The 18,687-nt window shown below is 38.5% G+C and overlaps 1 protein-coding gene across 1 annotated transcript in view; it reads left to right on the top strand.

Moving 5' to 3' along the window:
* DNAH5 (dynein axonemal heavy chain 5) overlaps nucleotides 1–18,687 on the top strand; it is a gene marked incomplete at its 5' end in the record, with an annotated part of 162,574 nt that overhangs the window by 111,515 nt on the left and 32,372 nt on the right. The window contains 12 exons of the mRNA XM_083360300.1: nucleotides 1,489–1,642; nucleotides 2,382–2,649; nucleotides 3,960–4,191; nucleotides 4,430–4,544; nucleotides 5,132–5,308; nucleotides 7,334–7,537; nucleotides 8,087–8,266; nucleotides 9,457–9,594; nucleotides 10,742–10,877; nucleotides 12,822–13,138; nucleotides 13,979–14,134; nucleotides 15,074–15,256. Coding sequence (XP_083216426.1) covers nucleotides 1,489–1,642; nucleotides 2,382–2,649; nucleotides 3,960–4,191; nucleotides 4,430–4,544; nucleotides 5,132–5,308; nucleotides 7,334–7,537; nucleotides 8,087–8,266; nucleotides 9,457–9,594; nucleotides 10,742–10,877; nucleotides 12,822–13,138; nucleotides 13,979–14,134; nucleotides 15,074–15,256 — 2,260 coding nt within the window. The remainder of the gene's footprint in view (nucleotides 1–1,488; nucleotides 1,643–2,381; nucleotides 2,650–3,959; nucleotides 4,192–4,429; nucleotides 4,545–5,131; nucleotides 5,309–7,333; nucleotides 7,538–8,086; nucleotides 8,267–9,456; nucleotides 9,595–10,741; nucleotides 10,878–12,821; nucleotides 13,139–13,978; nucleotides 14,135–15,073; nucleotides 15,257–18,687) is intronic.

Below are 18,687 nucleotides of genomic sequence, written 5' to 3'. Positions count from 1 at the left end.
TGGAATTATTTTGGCTAAGATCTTCCATTTTTTTGTCCAAGGATTCAATACATAAAGCCATACCTTGAATTGCAGGCAAGATGTCTGCCCTCATTGCTGTAAACTTCTCCTCCAGCTTTTCCATCTTTTCATCTATGATATCTGCTATTTGTTGTGAATGCTTCTCCAAAGCATCCTGTAGGTCTTTAACCGTCAGTGCCTGAGCAGGTGCAGGAGGCAATAAGGCTTGCAGCGAAGACTGTTGCACCGGGGAAGCCCCCGCACTCCTGAGAACTTTAGAAGAAGATTTAGCCACCATCTTCCCCCACTTTCACTTGTTACGCACTTTCACTTTCAGAGTCTATAAAATCCTTTGAGTTAGAGAACAAAAATCCACTTTCACCTTGATCTCCTGTATCGCTCTGCCTGCATCTTCACCCACCAAAGTCCTTTCTGCTGGCAGGGGTGGTTGCTAACGCTTAGTTCTGCTCCCAAAAACACGGAGCAGAAACGCTGCGCAGCCCGGAGCAAACCCAGGCTTCGGGGGGGCTCGATCCTTCAGCCACCCGAACTAAAAGCTCAGGCGGCCCCGGAGAGCTCAACCCCTACCTGGGGCCTCACCCCCTCCTCTTCTCCTGAGGAGGGGGCTTCCGAACCACCAAAACAGCTGATCGGCACTGTTTTCGGCGGTTCTACGAAGCCGCGGAGCGGACAGCCCAGAGATGGCTGTCTTCAGCGTCGCGTCGCCACCGGAAGTCGGTCCTCCATAAAAGGTTTAATTCGCCGCTTCTATTAGTAAAAGGGTGGGACAAAAATCCCCCTCCTTTACTTTTGGAAGTTTTTGCTTCTTGGTATTTTTGTTTTTCAGGAAAGTTGATAAGTAGGATAGAGAAAATCGATGTTCTTACCCAGATTTAAATGTGCTGTTTACAATCAGCTTAAAATAGTACGTTTTGACTTCTGTTGCTTGTAGCTTGGGTTAGACTCTGAAGTTAGGCTAGCCTTTCTCCTGTTGGTTTCTGGAAGGCTTCTCCTGGACCGATCAGGTCGATCGCTGTCTCTCTGGGGTCCACAGGACCTCCTTCCTTTTCTGCTGCCTCTTTGGGGCGACTTCTGGCCCATTTAGGGTCCCCTAACAGGAAGAAAATCAGCTGAAGGGCATGGAGCCCCCAATTCTCTTGGCTGCTGCGCTACTGCACAAGACCGGAAATCCTGGTTTGTTTACATTCTCTATTATCAAAACATTATACAGCTTAGACCAGTGAAACAGAAATGAAGGATAAAACAATAGACAAATTGAGAAATAAATTTAAATAGTGGAGAGCATTAAAATGCATAGATGTAACCATGTAGATATACTACATATTTCTAAAAACTACAACCATTAAACAGGCACTGGGCAGAAAGGCCAAAATAAGTTGTTCTCATTTTAAGGCATGTTGCTTCAATCAAAATTATTTCAAGCTTGGAATGTTTGTGACTACGGCATTTTACTTTTCCTTTTTCTAGATCCTACAATGCATCTAATTTGATGGAAGACTTGAAGCATCTGTATAAGACAGCTGGGCAGCAAGGAAAAGGAATCACTTTCATTTTTACAGATAATGAAATAAAAGACGAAGCTTTCCTAGAGTATATGAACAATGTTCTATCATCAGGAGAAGTAGGACTTTCATTTTGCCTCTTGGCATTGAATGAGCTCTGGGTTTTCAGAAACAGAGAGCGTGGCTGATAAAGCTGTAGTGAGACTGATTCTGTAAAGTTCTGTGCTTGAGTTCACTGCTGATGGAAAAAACACGTACCCACTGAATACTGATTTTTGAGTAAACATAGAGCAGATCAAGCTCTTAGTCTTTAGTTAATTTACTACTGAGGTACAATAAATCAGTAAAGACAGAGTTGGAGAAAAACTTTAGTAGAATCACACAGATTGAGGATATTTTTTTTCTAGGGCAAAAATTCAGAGATAGCCAGTTGTCACTTTCCAAATATTACAGACAATCATCTCCCAGAAGCCTTAGCTAGCAAGGCAGATTAGGAGTTGTAATTCAGCAACATTTGGATGACTCCAGGTTTTAAGAATAAAAGGGAAGAGAAAGGAAAATTAAATGTGAATATTTATTGGCATATGCTATCTTTTCCCATAAGCAGAGCATTCAAAGTAGCTAACAAAATAGCAATAAATGGATTGTAATTAAAATGCTTTAACTGTCAACTCTAAAGTCATGAAACGCTCTAACAATAAGCTCTTTAACTTCAAAATTTCAAATGAATACAATAATCTTTTGGTAATATATGAATGAATTATTCATGTAAAGGATCTTTACATGAATAAGTTTTTTTTAAAAAAAATTGACAGCTGACTCTGTGTGGGGTACAATAAAAATGTTCTTCCCGTCTAGGTATCCAACTTGTTTGCTCGTGATGAAATTGATGAAATCATTGGCGATCTCATTCCAGTTATGAAGAGAGAGCACCCACGACGTCCCCCCACCAATGAGAATGTATATGATTATTTCATGACTAGAGTTCGCCAGAACCTGCATGTGGCTCTTTGTTTTTCACCAGTGGGTGAAAAATTCCGAAACAGAGCTTTGAGGTTTCCTGCACTCATTTCTGGTTGCACTATAGACTGGTTTAGCCGTTGGCCCAAAGATGCCCTGGTTGCAGGTGAGTTTTGAGATGTTTAGCTATTGGAAAAGATTATAATTTTGTCAGTAGTTTTAACGTGATGAAAATTTCTTCTCTAATACATCATTTTCTCTGAGATCAGTTTTGTATTCTGAGTAGAACAACAGAGAGGTTGGGGAAGCAAAAACTGTTTCAGAATCTATTTTGAGAGTTGCTTTGATGCATATACATTGATTATATCTTCCTCTCCCATTCCAGAGAAAAATAAATTTAGAATATTATCTTCAAAATTTAAACGTATTATTTTTATAGTCTGGCAAGACTCAAAAGTTTTGAATAAATTAGGGTAACCTAAGAACAAGGCTATACAAGGAAATTGCTGTGTTGGTGGCATTTCAGTGATGATGATAATAGCGATTTTTTCTGTCTCCACATATGAAGCATTAGTGATTGAGAAAGCACACTGCAGTTGAATGTCTTTCTTTGAAACAGATAATTTGATGTGAGAAATGCAAATGACAAAATTAAATGAGGCCCATTTACTTATTCTTATAGCAAGGGGATTCTTAATTCTATCAAGACAAGAATACTAGCTTTGCACCCAATAATTACAGAAGGAGGATTTCCCATCAGTAAAAAGAAAGAAGCTGATTTCACTCCTGAGATGATAAGCAGAGATCCTGTGATGTACAAATAAGAAAGAGCAGAAATAATAATGTCTAACCTGCATCAAAAAAGGGAAAGAAAAATACACCAAGACCGGAATTATTCTGGCAATTAAAACCATTCATCTCCTTTCGCCTATAATTTGCATATTTTGAAAGTCATATAGTTAGCAATGATTTAATGTTGTTGAATATATCAATATATTAGAGTGAGGTGATGGGTTTAATTATGAGATCATCAGGGGCATCTACAAATAAGAGGCATGTCAAAAACTTAAGATCCTCATGCAGTTAAAGTTTGCTTCTTTTGATGTGCAATGGGCACACAAAGCATATAAAAAATGGGTGGACTTCCATCATGAGGCTATAACTTCCACGTTGACTCCCTGCCCACTGCAATTCCCCTGGATATCACCCAGTTCATACTTATCTGTTAAGTGTGCATGTCAGAGGAGCTCAGATTTTGCTGTTTTCAAGGAAGGAGAGAAATGCAAGATAACGAGTGAGATGTAGGGGGTCTGGGAAGAATAATAAGAGTGGATAAGAAAAGAAATTTACAGGGTTAGCCTTGTTTTCCCTCACAATATTCTTACACTTTTAGAAATAGGTCAGAAATCATCCTAATTTTTTTATGCCAGAGAATGAAACAGTGTTTATACTAATAGGTGTTAAATCTCATTTTAGTATCGGAGCATTTCTTGTCGTCATATGAAATTGATTGCACTGAAGATATAAAAAAACAGATGGTGCAGTGTATGGGTTCCTTCCAAGATGGAGTTGCTGAAAAATGCGTTGACTACTTTCAAAGATATCGTCGATCAACCCATGTGACTCCCAAATCTTATCTGTCCTTTATTCAAGGATATAAAGCTATATACAAAGAAAAACATGCCGAGGTGCAGACCTTGGCCCACAGGTGAAGTGTTTTGATACTCTTATAGTTAATTATTGTTTAGCTCCTAAATAGCTAAACTCAATAACCAGTCTCAATACTTCTAAGAGATCTGAATTGGCTGCTTGTAAAAGGCTTGTGAAGAGCTGTGGTGGCACAGTGATTAAAATGCAGTATTGCAGGATAACTCACATATATACACACATACACACACACACAACCACACACATATATATTTAAAAGATGGTTTTATACATTTCAGAATGAATACTGGATTGGAGAAACTGAAAGAGGCTTCTGAATCTGTGGCAGCTTTGAGTAAAGAGCTGGAAGCCAAAGAGAAAGAACTTAAGATTGCCAATGAAAAAGCTGATATGGTAAAGTCCAGAGTGTTTATTTCACCTCCTTCACTAATGGGAAAACCTGAAAGAAAATTAGTTAGTAGACTTCTCCTAATTGGTGCCCTTCTACAAATGTTAACTCTCTGAATTTCAGTTATGATTAGCTGAAGATTCTTGGTATTGTTTGTCATAAAAAGGCCACATCATATAACATGCAGCCCTTAGGTCTCCTCCATCTATGGTCCTTCTGCCTCTGGATGCTAGAATACCTGGCTGTTTTGAAATGAGAATCAGAAGAAAGTCACATCATAAGTCCTAAGATAAGCATATATCACAGATAAAATTATTAAGAACCCACACAAAATCCTAGCCTTACCTACATGATGCGTAGCCCCATGCACTTTGGGGCTCAGCAAGCCTAAAATGCTAAGGGTAAATATCGTGTAACAAAACATTAGGTTGCTTTGGGCCTATGAGATCTCACATTGCTTGTTTGCTAAAGCCAAAGAATTTTGTTAACTGATGAGTATGTAAACTCTTGGCAAAGAATTGTTTTCTGTAACCATAGTTACTTGCTTCTACATTTATTTTCTTCCATTCTTTTTTTTTAATGTCTTCCATAGGTGTTAAAAGAAGTCACAGTGAAAGCTCAGGCTGCTGAAAAGGTGAAAGCCGAAGTTCAGAAAGTGAAGGACAAAGCCCAGGCTATCGTAGACAGAATTTCAGTAGACAAGGCTAGTGCTGAGGAAAAATTAGAGGCTGCTAAACCTGCTTTAGAAGAGGCCAAAGCTGCTTTACAGGTTAATAAAGGATGAAAAGAAAATCCATGGTCTGCCTTGCACAGATATGCTGTCCTCTCAGAAATATATTCCAGATTGGAAACAGTAATGTGTAGGCTCTCTCCTTTCCCTTTCCATTATGGTTGAAATTATGTCATTCCCCACCGACCCCTCCCAGCCATTCCCTTGATTCACTGTCTTTCTATGATAGTGTTCTGTACCAGCCTGCTACCGGCCCTGAAGAAAAGGCAGGGACAACCCCTTTTACAAGAAGGCAAGAGGCTGGAACTAAGCCTACCAAATTTATGGATACAAAAACAAACAAGACACGAACCATGAAACAGGAGCTATTCAAGCGGTTGCCTTCAGCAAACCAGCCCTCCCACGCATTCCCCTTTTATACAGTTCAGGGCGTGGCTTCTCTCTGCCTCCTTCCGAGGTGCCCCATTGCCTTCCTCTGTTTACTCCTGATTGACTGCCTCCTGCGTCGGGCGTCCTTGAACAGGGCCAGCTGTGGGTCATCTTCATCCACGCTGTCAGGCTCACACAGCTGGGTCTCCATCGTGACCAGGTGGGAGGGGCCTGGCTGAGGGCTCTCATCAACAAGCTCTCCAACCCCCTCAGCAAGCTCTTCAACACCCCCCTCCTCTGAGTCGTCCGACCCAACTGCCGAACCCACAGGCTGACCCTGAATCACAACAGATAGCTGCTCAGGTTTTATTCATACTTGGGGTTTAGTCTCTACGTGTAAAATACATTTTTCATACAGTGAATGAACCCCAGTATGAAAAGAATTTACAAAAAGAAGACGACACATAGCATTGGTGATAGACCCTGCAATCTCCAACTTGACAGGAAAGGTATCTGTTATTAGTGAAAACATGTCAAAGAAGTAAAAAAAACAAAACCCTGTCATAGCATTCTACAGTTACTAACTCTACACAGAGTACCAATGAACTGCATTTATTGGAAGGAATTAATCACAGAGCTCAAATGTTGCATCATCTGCTTCTTTCAAGAAGTCAGCCAATATTAAAGATTATCAGGATTTTCATATATCAGGCAGTCCCCTGTAGGTCCTGCAACGTAATTAATGTTATTAAATATAAACTTCCAAGGAGTCACTGTCAATATGTAGGTAAAATGACTGATTTGCATTCACATTTTACAACCCCGAGATCAGCCACTTGGCAGAAAGCATTAGAAGAATTAACTGCAGACCACATCAGTTCAAATAACCACTGCCTGTTTAATTTGACAGAAATAGAACTACCATCTGATGCAGAAACACAGAAATGATGTGATATATATACATTATGATCGCAGTCTGGGGAATAGCATCTAACATTTACCTATACTAAATATGTTTTGTTCTCCAGTATCCACATTAACTACAATAATCACTTCACTTCAGAGCAGTTGAAGGCTAAAGTTGAAACAGTTATTGTATTTCTTTTTTATTAATCTGTATCAACTAATCTCATAAGCAGACTTACAAATGTTTCTATGTGTGTGTGTATGTGTGTGTGTGTGTGTGCGTGCGTGCGCCCACTTATGCAGAAGCACATGCCCATGTTCATATATTAGCTATTGTAAAATAATTTTAAGTAAGGCAAAAACTCCCTGATTACATGGACATGTTGATGTAATGTTATTGGAAGCAACATAGACTGTTTAGCCTACAGGCCTGTGGTTTCCTGTTAGGCTTCCTTCCAAATATTAATATATCTGATCCTGTTTAATTCCTTGAAATACACCAAGATTGGCTAGATGCTATTACCTGATATGATGGGATATGTCTTAAATGATTTTATGCAAAGGATGGATAAATACATACCAAGATTTGATGCTTGTCGTGGTCTGAGCTTAACAACAAGTGTGAATGGGTAATTAACTTAATTTCTGAATATACAGTAGTTGGGTGTAATTGGCTGATGTTGAACCCCCGTGGAATGCCTTTAAATGAAAAGCCTGCTGATTTTGTTCAGGCACTTTTAAAAAATACTGTGATAGGTCCTAATTCTGTCCATCCTTTCAATAATGTAGACAATCAAGCCAGCAGACATTGCCACTGTCCGTACGCTGGGTCGGCCACCTCATCTTATTATGCGTATCATGGACTGTGTGTTGCTGCTATTCCAGAGGAAAGTAAATGCTACTAAGATAGACTTGGAGAAAAATTGCATTATGACATCATGGCAGGAGTCCTTGAAACTGATGACAGCAGGAAACTTCTTACAGAACTTGCAGGTATACCCAAAAAAAAAAACACTGATAAGAAAAAAGCTGATAAGGCCAGACAAGATATGAATGTGTAATATATAGCTTTAGTCTGGATTTAGTGTGTTTAGTATTGAGGGACTGCACTGCTGCTTTCTGCAGTTGGACAATTACCAGTTGGAAATTGTAGAGAATGGACTGATGATCAATTAATATGAAAAGTTCAGAGAGAAATTTCCAAGTTTGTTCTTATTTCTGTCTTTGGTCATTCTGGATAAAGTGTTAATAGAGATTTTGCTGCCCAATAATTCTTGTAGAAAAATGCAGCACTTAATGTAGATGGCAGTAGTATAAACAGACACCAGTTTAAAATCCAGGCACAGTAAAGATCAGGAAAGTAGAAATTAGACAAGCTTTCATGAACACAAATATCAGCATGACAAAATTAATAACTTTTTGAATACAATTTCTGTAGAAGATGTGGCTTAGAAAAGAAGGGGTAAAATTAAACAACTGGATTTAATTTTTTTGTTTGATTTTGGATAAGTGGAAAAAAAATCTTTTTCATGATATTTCTAGCAATTTCCAAAAGATACAATTAATGAAGAAGCAGTGGAGCTCTTGAGTCCTTATTTTGAAATGGCAGATTACAATATTGAGACAGCTAAGAGAGTTTGTGGAAATGTGGCTGGCCTTTGCTCATGGACCAAAGCAATGGCTGCCTTCTTCGCTATAAATAAGGAAGTTCTACCTTTAAAGGTACGTAGAATACAGTTGGCAAGGCAGAGTAAAACTATATCTACAGCAATTTACCATTTTAAACTAGGATCACATGCTGGGCTAAGCTATAATGAGATTTGCTTGGATTTGATTTAGCGTGATGTACAAAGACTGTCCCTAATGATGTCTTCAAGAAAACATTTATTAGCACAAGAGTGGGCTTCTCTTTTGTCCAAATGCAATCCATCAGCATGTTTGGTCCTGCCTTTGGGGACATTGGAAGATTTTAAAAGGTGAAAGGTGGTGCTTTAAACCTACGTCCAAATAATTCCTCTTTGATGTCTGTCTTCTCTCTTCCTGCTTCCTGGAGAGCAGAACAAAACATTCTCCTAGGCCAGGGGTAGGCAACCTTGGCTCTTTTATGACTCATGGACTTCAATTCCCAGAATTCCTGACCTATGCTGACTCAGGAATTCTGGGAGTTGAAGTCCATGAGTCATAAAAGAGCCAAGGTTGCCTACCCCTGTCCTAGCCTCAACTGATATGCCATAATGTTAAAAAATATTTTGTTTGTGTAGTAGAGAAGGATTTAAATTATAAAAAAGACTATAAATTTGGCCCGCAGGGAGATATTTATATTTATCAATCTTGTTTATGTTGTTATTCTATTATCCCTCTCTCCCTCCTTCTGTCTTTTAGTCCAGAGAAAATGGAACCCTTTTCTAAATTTAAACAGATAAACCAATCTCCTAAATTCCTACTAATTAACACTCTAAAATAACAATATTCATAAAATATTCTTCTTTTAACTTTAACAAACAATACATTGTCAAATATATAAAAACCTTATATTTAAACAGCTACAATATTTCTCTGATCCAATCCAATCTAATTTTTAAATCTCAGAGTCAAAAGTTAATTTTTCTCCTTTTCTTTTAAGAAATCAAGCACTGGCCTCCAAGTCACAAGAAATTTAGTCATCTCAGCTAGTTCTGTTAGTTTAAAAATCCATTCTTCCATTGTGGGTATATTTTCCTCTTTCCATCTTTGGGCATATAACAGACCAGCTGCCAATGTCTTTGTCCACATTAGTATGGCATATCAAGATGATTCTATCAGTAATTGACTTCATCATAAGCTATTCATGTTTCTTTGGTTGCTGTTATTGAAGAGGTACACAGTGTGTATCAAAGTTCCCTTATTTAAACTTGGTGGGTTGATGTTTTCAGGCAAATCTGGCCATCCAGGCGAATCGTCTGACTACTGCCAATTTAGATCTTCAGACAGCCCAAGCTGAACTGGATGCCAAGCAAGCTGAGCTGGATATTGTGCAGGCTCAATATGAAAAGGCCACATTGGAGAAACAGGTAACTTCCTATAGGGTACAGGGAATTCTTTTGTACAGCCATTCACTTTGGCTGCTTTGTAAAACAGTAAAGAAAATATTACCACAAGGAGTACATGTTGAGTTATTCAAGAATGCGAGAAAAAAATGGTTTTCTGCTCATTTGGGAAGATAGCTCAGCTAACTAGCTTCTGAAATTATCTATCTATCTATCTATCTATCTATCTATCTATCTATCTATCTATCTATCTATCTATCCATCCATCCATCCATCTAATAAGGTTGCCCAATTCCCAGCAATGATTAAAATCACAATAACAGTATATACTGTAACCTATGATACCCTGATGTCAGCCCTTCAAGGTAGACCAAACCAGGAAACCAAAGTCAGGTGTGCTAATACTACTTTTATTATCAGGTTATAGTAACATTTTGCAAGTCTGAGTGTGCTTTCTCCTTCCCTCCTTTTATTGTAAGAAGTAGAGAGGGTCTTGTGTGAGATAGGTTGCAATTCTGGCTCAAAATCAGATTTCTTTTATCTGACATTTGCCTTAGCTGTGGCTTTTCTTCTGGTTACTTAAAGTTATTCCTTCTTCTCATTTACCTAGTTAAAACAACACCACTACCACCCCGAACAAAAAGCCACATAAAGAAGAGAGCTCAGCTAACTTGCCCAAAAGCCTGGGGAAATGTCAGGTTTTAGAGCCTTACAAAAGACTCAAAAGTCTAATAGGATTGAGGCTATCTGGATCTTTGGGGATGCTGTTCTGCAGGGCAGGCACATTTGGCAAATGGTCAAAAGTCTATCTTAATGTGACATATGAATTCATGGTAGACTTCTTTCATATGTCTTTTGTCAGATGTCTGATAAGTGTAAAATCTATGTCCCAATTGTCCCAATGGTGCTTTTTCAGGAGGCATCAGTTGCCTCCTGAAGAATCACCTTTGGAACAACCATGACCTGGATGACTGAGAGTCTCCATAGACTATGTCCCAATTGTTTATAAGAAATAAGCCCAGATGCACTGACAATGTTAATAGAAACAACAGGATATTTATATTTGCTGGAAGTACAATAGATAGGATTTGTCCTTATCTTTTCAAGCCTTATTAGCAATACTTTTTGGCTCAAGTTGCCATTTGTGTATGTGAATTTTTGTTTTGAACAGACATTGCTTGAAGATGCAGAACGCTGCAGGCATAAAATGCAGACTGCTTCCAGTCTTATTAGTGGGTTGGCTGATGAAAAAGAGAGATGGACTGAACAAAGTAAAGAGTTTGCAGCCCAGACAAAAAGGCTTGTGGGTAAGCTGAAGGGATTGTCCTTTTGGTGCTCTACAACAGAGGTCTCCAACCTTTCTTGGCTGGCGGACCAGAGACAAAGGAAAAGAGAAGCATTTTACATGTGCGCGCGCGCGCACACACACACACACGGCCATGAGCATGTGCAATGCAAACGGTGGTGCTAGCACCCATATGACACTTGCCTCATGGCAGTTTTGCCATGTGGGCTCTAGCATCATTCCACTTTCGTGCCATGTGGCACTCGGTTTTCACGCCGTGCACTGCCCGGTTTTCGCACCACACGCTGCCCAGTTTGCCCCCCTTTTTGTGCCACTTATTTTCATGACATGAGCTGCCTGGTTTTAACCTGTTTCCACACCATGCACCACCAGTTTTCACACCGCGCACTGCCTGTTTTTTGCACCATGCACCGCCTTGCTTACTCCCATTTTCATGCCTTGTGCCACCCAGTTTCTCCCCATTTTAATGCTGGGTAAAACCCAGTTTTTGCACCACCCGACAACAGGTTTTCCCCTATTTTTGTGCCACACGCTGTCCAGTTTTGTGCTGTGTGCCACCCTTTTTACATAGTTACAGCACCCTATTTTTGCCATGCAGCCCCCCCATTTGCATAGCAGTGGTAGTGCTAGCATGAGTGGGGGTGAGTGCACACACATGTGCATGCACTGGTCAGCCTGTTCTGCACCTAGTGGCCAGTAGGACAAGGCCTCGTCATGGGCTGCGGCCCGCAGGTTGGGCACCCCTGCTCTACAAAGTTATAAGCTGCACTAAGTATTTTTTAGCAAGCGCAAGCTGCAAGTATGTAAATTGTGTTCCTGTTTATTTTCAGTCTTTTGTGTTAAAAGCAGCAGGGAATCTTCTGTTATTTTGACAAATAATGACATTGTGTTGATAAGAACTTTTGTATGCTAAAATTATGTCTTGAAGGGTGAGATTTACTCCAAGTCATGAAATAACGTCACTATCAATTTGCTAACATTATGGTAATACAAGCAAGAAATAGACTAACAAAGTTAGCTTTCTAAATCTAAATTGGCCATTTTTTTTATTGTGCTTCTCACAATTTTTTTGATAGAATTTTAATATTATTTTTCAACATCAGCTGGAAAATAATTTTTTGCAGAACACTGAGAGGGAGTCATTGATCACTGATAAGAATCACTGATCTGTTAGAGGTGCTTTTTCAAAAGACAGCTGGACCTTGTTGTCCCTTGAAGACATTTTGCTTCTCATCCAAGAAGCTTCTTCAGTCAGAATTGAAGAAGCTTCTTGGATGAGAAATGGAACACCTTCAAGGAAAAACAAAGAAAATTCGGTTGCCTTTTGAAAAAAGGACCTTTGGGACAAGCATGACCTGGATGATTGAGAATCTCCATAAACAAACACTGGTGTAGGAAATCACAGATTCCAGAGAGAAATGTGTTCAAGCCAGAGGCTAGTTTGCTTCTCTTTCATCCCGAGTTCATTAATCCAGGAGAAATTGGCCTATTTTCTTCCTTTCGGTAACAAAAACAAATACCTTTCCCAATGCCACAGCTTTTCCCCCCCTTTATACTGTGTACATGTAGTGGGATTGTTGGTTACATGCGTGCTCTTTCTTGCACTAAATATGGCTGTAACAAAATCAGCTAGTAGAAATTGGCTCGACTTCATCCTGGTGCAAGAAATCTCTGTGTGATTTAGCACATTAAGCTAAAAGCTGCTCACGGATAGAAAGCATGGCATAATACTAGTCAGAATGTTCACATCATAGACGCCTCTTTTCTGCTTTCTCTTCCTTATAAATAGTCATCAAATATTTAAAGAACAAGAGGTTCCCCAGCAGCCTGTTTCATAGTGAAACACGACCAAGACTTTTTAAGCTTAGCTCAAATGTTTGCTATTATATTCACTGCAAATGGATTCAACCACCATCTAATGTGTTTTTTCTCTGTATCAATTTAGGGGATGTACTTCTGGCCACAGCCTTTCTGTCCTATTCTGGTCCTTTCAATCAAGAGTTCCGTAATCTTTTGTTAACCAGCTGGCAAAAAGAAATGAAAACTCGGAAAATCCCATTTGGAAACAATCTCAATCTCACAGAGATGCTGATTGATGCGCCAACCGTCAGTGAGTGGAACCTTCAAGGGCTGCCAAATGATGATCTGTCAATTCAGAATGGCATCATTGTCACAAAGGCAGCTCGTTACCCTCTCCTGATTGATCCACAAACTCAGGGCAAGATTTGGATTAAGAACAAAGAAACCCGGAATGAGCTGCAGGTGAATTAAATTCTGGGGCATTATACTCATTGCAAAGTCAAGTGGTCACACAGAGAGACAGACACTGGAGCTGGGTAGTAACTTCTTTATTGGATCAGGAATGAAGCCGGAGCTAAGGGGTTACCTGGTGTCTCTTTATACCTGCCCAGGTGAATCGAACCAATAGATTCAAACCTGGGCTTCCCGCCAGTGCAGGTGGCCAATGGATTTAAACCCTGGCTTCCCGCCAGAGCTGACCATGCCCTGGGGCTGTCAACAGCTTGCTCTATTCAGGCTTTCCTGCCAAAAGCGGTTGTAGCCTGGAGCTGTCCAGCCCCCTGCTGTGCTCACATTCCGTGTATGCTTAAGAGCATACACTACACTCATATTTGGAAGTAAACAGATTCAGGACGGCAGCAAAAAAGTGGAGAGAGCACTTGGAAATATTCCAAAGCAATACACTGTAATGAAGAACTTGTACTTGACAAAATTAACTTTAGTTCATTTGGAAACCAGCAATGTTGATATTTTAGGCTGGGTTTTTGCATAGGAATTCCTGTTGTTTCTAACTTTTTGAAAAGCTATATAGTTTAAAACTTAATTGGATTACATTCCTGCTTTGAATTTGTTAACAGAGAAAATGGGGAATATAAATTTCCTAAACACATCATAAACAAATAATGTTCTAATATAGCTATAATTTGTTCCTGGAGATTAAAATTCATCTTTAACCCTGGTTAGTTAATAAAGCTTTTAGTTTAGCAACTATTTCTTTTCAACTGAAGTCTGATATTCTTCTCCTTCCCCCAAGCTGATGATCCATTTTCATAGTTTTATGAATTTTCTGATTCTTTTTTTCAGATCACTTCTCTGAATCATAAGTACTTTAGAAACCACTTGGAGGATAGTCTCTCTCTTGGAAGACCATTGTTGATTGAAGATGTTGGTGAGGAGTTGGATCCAGCTTTGGACCACGTATTGGAAAAAAACTTCATCAAAACAGGTTCTACATACAAAGTGAGAAAAATAACATATTGCAACTTCAAAAAAAAACTTAGTTGCTTCTGTATTTCTAGTTTTTACTTTTATGTACAATTCTGTCTTTGTCTTTGGTGTCAACAAGAAACCTTTAACAGAATAGATTACAGCAGTCTTTAATTTTTGCTTTATTAGAATAAATTATCAGTTAAATTTTTTGTGTGGTCCACTATACTTTTTATGGTGATTTCATAGTACAATACTTGAAAAAAAACATCCTTTGATAAAGAGTTTTTATTCTGGAACTTTAGTGGGTTGTACAGTGGTGGGATTCAGCCAGTTTGCAACACTTTGGCAGAACCGGTAGCTAACTTTTTGTTGCCCAGACCCAGAATGGACTTCCGGAAGTGGAAGTCCAAACAGAGAACCGGTTGTTCACATATTTGAATCCCACCACTGGGATTATATCTCTTTCTTCTCTTCTTTAATGAGATATTAAAAGAACTATCTTGCCAATTTAAAATATGAGAAACTTCTTAATTGCCTGCAATCTTTTCACTTTAGAAACAAGTATTTGCTATTTATCATTCTTCCATACTTGTTGAGTTCAACAACTTAACTTTTCAATTAATTTTTAGGTTTACAATTAAAAATAAAGATTTCCAGAATGTGACTTTAAAATGTGGGATCTAAGCTTCATTCTGCATGATTGTTTAGAGTTTTTTAAGCATTAACCTATAAGCAGCAGAGGAAAAAATAGAGATCAGCAAAATGTATAAAGCAGATAAAGATATGGAAAATTATATAGAATGGTTTAGTTTTAGAAATGTCATGTATGTGTCTTATGCTAACATGTGCAACTTTACTTACATAGTAATTATGTTAAGGGTGTTTTATTTAATAAATGTCCTTCTCTTGTTTGAAGGATATTACATTCATCTTGTAAGCACACATTTTGGAATTGTTTATGTTAATTAGGTAAAAGTTGGAGATAAAGAAATGGATGTGATGAACGGCTTCAGACTTTATATCACCACCAAGTTACCAAATCCAGCGTATACCCCTGAGATTAGTGCTCGTACCTCGATCATTGATTTTACTGTCACCATGAAAGGCCTAGAAGATCAGCTTCTAGGGAGAGTCATTCTAACAGAAAAACAGGTACGTAGAAAGATTTTTGCTTATTGAGGTACATTTTTATTACAGAGATGGATAAAATAAGCAATGATGTGGATATGTTATCGTATAAACCCTTCTTTCTCTTTCTCTTTCTCTGTCTCTCTCCCTCTCTTTCACTCCTTTTTTTTGCTCTAAAGATTTTTTTTCACAAATGAAGACCATGTAGGTTTCTGTGAGAAAAACATCTTTAAAAAGAAAAGCGTATTTTGAAGGTGTTACAATGCCTCCAAATAGTTTTTTTTTAATTGTACGATGGACAACTTTTTTATTTTTCTCTTCTCTGCTAGAGTTCCATTGGAAGGTGGGCAGCCATATAAATCTGTTGAATAAATAAAACTTAACCAATAGGTGCTAGATAATAAAAGCATTTTTATGTTTAGCTAGCACATTTCTTCTTAAATAGAGATTCTGGGGAAAAATGACAGCTAATAAGTTCATAGTGGGCACTGAGGGGAGTTTTAACTAATAAAATGCTAATAAAAGCACACCTTTAGAACTGCTGTTTGCTTTTAGGGGAAATCATCCATTTATTTAAAACAAATGGGAAAGCCCTGAGGAAAGATTTTTGTTATACTCTTTGTAGTCATAGAATAATTAATTTCTCTACTTTGCTCCCTTGTTGTTGTTAGCTGCGAAGTCGTGTCCGACCTATCGCGACCCTATGGACAACGTTCCTCCAGGCCTTCCTGTCCTCTACCATCTGGTGGAGTCCATTTAAGCTCACGCCTACTGCTTCAGTGACTCCATCCAGCCACCTCATTCTCTGTCGTCCCCTTCTTCTCTTGCCCTCAATCTTTCCCAGCATTAGGCTCTTCTCCAGTGAGTCCTTCCTTCTCATTAGGTGGCCAAAGTATCTGAGTTTTAGCTTCAGGATCTGGCCTTCTAAAGAGCAGTCAGGGTTGATCTCCTCTAGGACTGACCGGTTTGATTGTCTTGCAGTCCAAGGGACTCGAATATCTTTGATCTGTAATAACTAGTAACCTCTATGCAGAATACAAAGGTCAGGACTAATATACAATAAGATATGGAATTATAAGTTCTAATAAATTATTTTTAAAAACATAAAAGGAATAAAAGTTATTACTAATACAGTATACAAAGGAAGAAAATGAAAAAAAGAGAAAAATGAAAAGAAAACAATCACACTTGAACATTCTAACCCTGGTGATACAGAATGTGGTTAGAATGCAGAATTGCAGGCAAACTCTGCCCACAGGCTGGAGTTCAATCCTGACAGGGCTCAAGGTTGACTCAGCCTTCCAAGGTCAGTAAAATGAGGACCCAGATTGTTGAGGGCAATATGCTGACATTGTAAATCACCCAGAGAGTGCTGTAAAGCACTTAGCTATTAAGAACCACTTGCTTATAAATTGTGCTCTTCCTGCTCATTATACTCCAGCCATTGATTGTAAGCAATATATTAGAAATGTATGTCATACTGTAAATATCTAAGATTGTTGTGAGATATATGAAATATAAGGATGCCATTCTTCTTTGAATTTAATTAAACTTCCATTCTGAACAAATAGGCAGCACTTGTTTATCAATTGCCTCATTCAGTGACTTTTTGCAGTCACAACAGTGGTGGAAAAAAGTAATTTTGAGAGCAACCTTCACATTTACAGCCTTTGTAGATCTTTAAATCAAAGGAAAACTGAAGTGAGAGCGTAAGCACAGTCATAGTTTCTCTTAGCAGCGTAGTTGCCAGTTCTAATTTTATTTATTTATTTTAATTCCATTTATATCCCGCCCTTCTCCGAAGACTCAGGGCAGCTTACAAGCTTAGCAGTAGCCTTCATTCTATGTATATGCCTGCTTATTAGGGCTTTCACATGCACCCCAAGCGGCATTATTACAAAGTCAGCTTAATTGCCCCCAACAATCTGGGTCCTCATTTTACCTACCTCGGAAGGATGGAAGGCTGAGTCAACCTTGAGCCTGGTGGGACTCGAACCTGCACTAATTGCAGGCAGCTGGTGTTACTTAAGGAGGCATTAGCCCACTGCTCCACCAAGGCTCTAAATGTGATCACTACATGAGGACTACCTACCTATATACCAGGGGTGTCAAACTCGCAACGTCATGTGATATGTCGCTATGTATCTTGACTTTTCCCTCATTGCTGGAGCTGGGATAAGTGCAGTTTTGGCATGATGCATCCAGCCCATCGGCTGGATTTTTTTTTTATCAGCACTGGATGATGATATGTTAAGATTTCGTTTATATAAGTGTTATATGAGAAAATCTTTATTTGCTATTCCAGGATCCAATGTGGGTCAGTCACCAGGACCAGAGATTTTGTCTCCTGAGCTTTCAGACTCATGCTGGGGCCCATCTTCAGGGAACTTGTCTCTAGCAGAGCGTGTTTGGTAGAGAGAATTTCCCTGAATTTGGGCTCCAGCACTGGTCCCAGTGACCAACCCAGATTGGATCCTGCAACTTTATTTGCTGTGTTTTAAATGTATGCAATCAAAGTTAAACCAGTTATGTTATTTTCTTTCTTTCTGTTTTACTGTCAAGATTTGAATGATAAGGTTGGAGGGATTTGTTTAAATGAGATATACATGTAGAAAGAAGGGATTTTAGTAGGTTTATTAGATCAAGTTTATAATACATAGGTTGTTTTTGTGGTAACCCTTAATGGACTTTTCCTGTTAGGATGGATGATGAGGTTTTAAAGATTTTTTAATAGAGACTGCAATGAGATATAAATTGAAGAGAACATGTGTAGTATTTTAAGATAATTTTATCTAATAGATCTAATTTTATCTAATAGATAAAATTGATTTACATTTCACAAAAGGCACAGATAATTGTGAATGGAGAATTAAAAAAAAATCCTTGAGAGATAGAGAAAGGGACTAGGCAAGGATTCCTCTTGTCAAGATTGCAATTTATTTTAGCTTTGGAAGTATTGAACAGAAACATAAGGTGAGATGAGAGAATTGCTGGAGTGAAGGTTAAAAAAAGAAACTTACAAATTATGGAATTTGCAGATGACCTGGTGATAATTTTGGAAAATCCTCTGGAAGAAATAGAAATAGGATTTGGGAGAATTACTTAGCTTTCACGTTAACAAATAAAAGAAAATGTCAGCAATGATTAATGTCGTAAACAAAATGAATTGATGGAAAAAACTGTTGAGAAAAAGTGAAATACTTCTGTAGCATTATGATTATTATGGATTGTACATTATACCAAAATAATTATGTAAAGACATGGAATGAAATATTGATGTACCAGAAAAATATGTCTTAGGTTTGTACGGCAAGGGGAAAAAACCCCCAAGGGTTAACTATAAAATACTTCAAGATATAAAGGAATGAGAAGAATTAGGACTGCCTAACTTGAAATTGCTGCTTAGTCTGGAGAAAAGAGTAGGTTCTGCTGAGGAATAAAAAGATCTTATAATT

Source organism: Vipera ursinii, assembly GCF_947247035.1.
Source record: "Vipera ursinii genome assembly, chromosome: 3".
In the NCBI taxonomy this organism is placed as follows: domain Eukaryota; kingdom Metazoa; phylum Chordata; class Lepidosauria; order Squamata; family Viperidae; genus Vipera; species Vipera ursinii.
The sequence above is the reverse complement of the archived record's forward strand: the minus strand, read 5'-3'. Positions and strand labels throughout refer to the sequence as shown.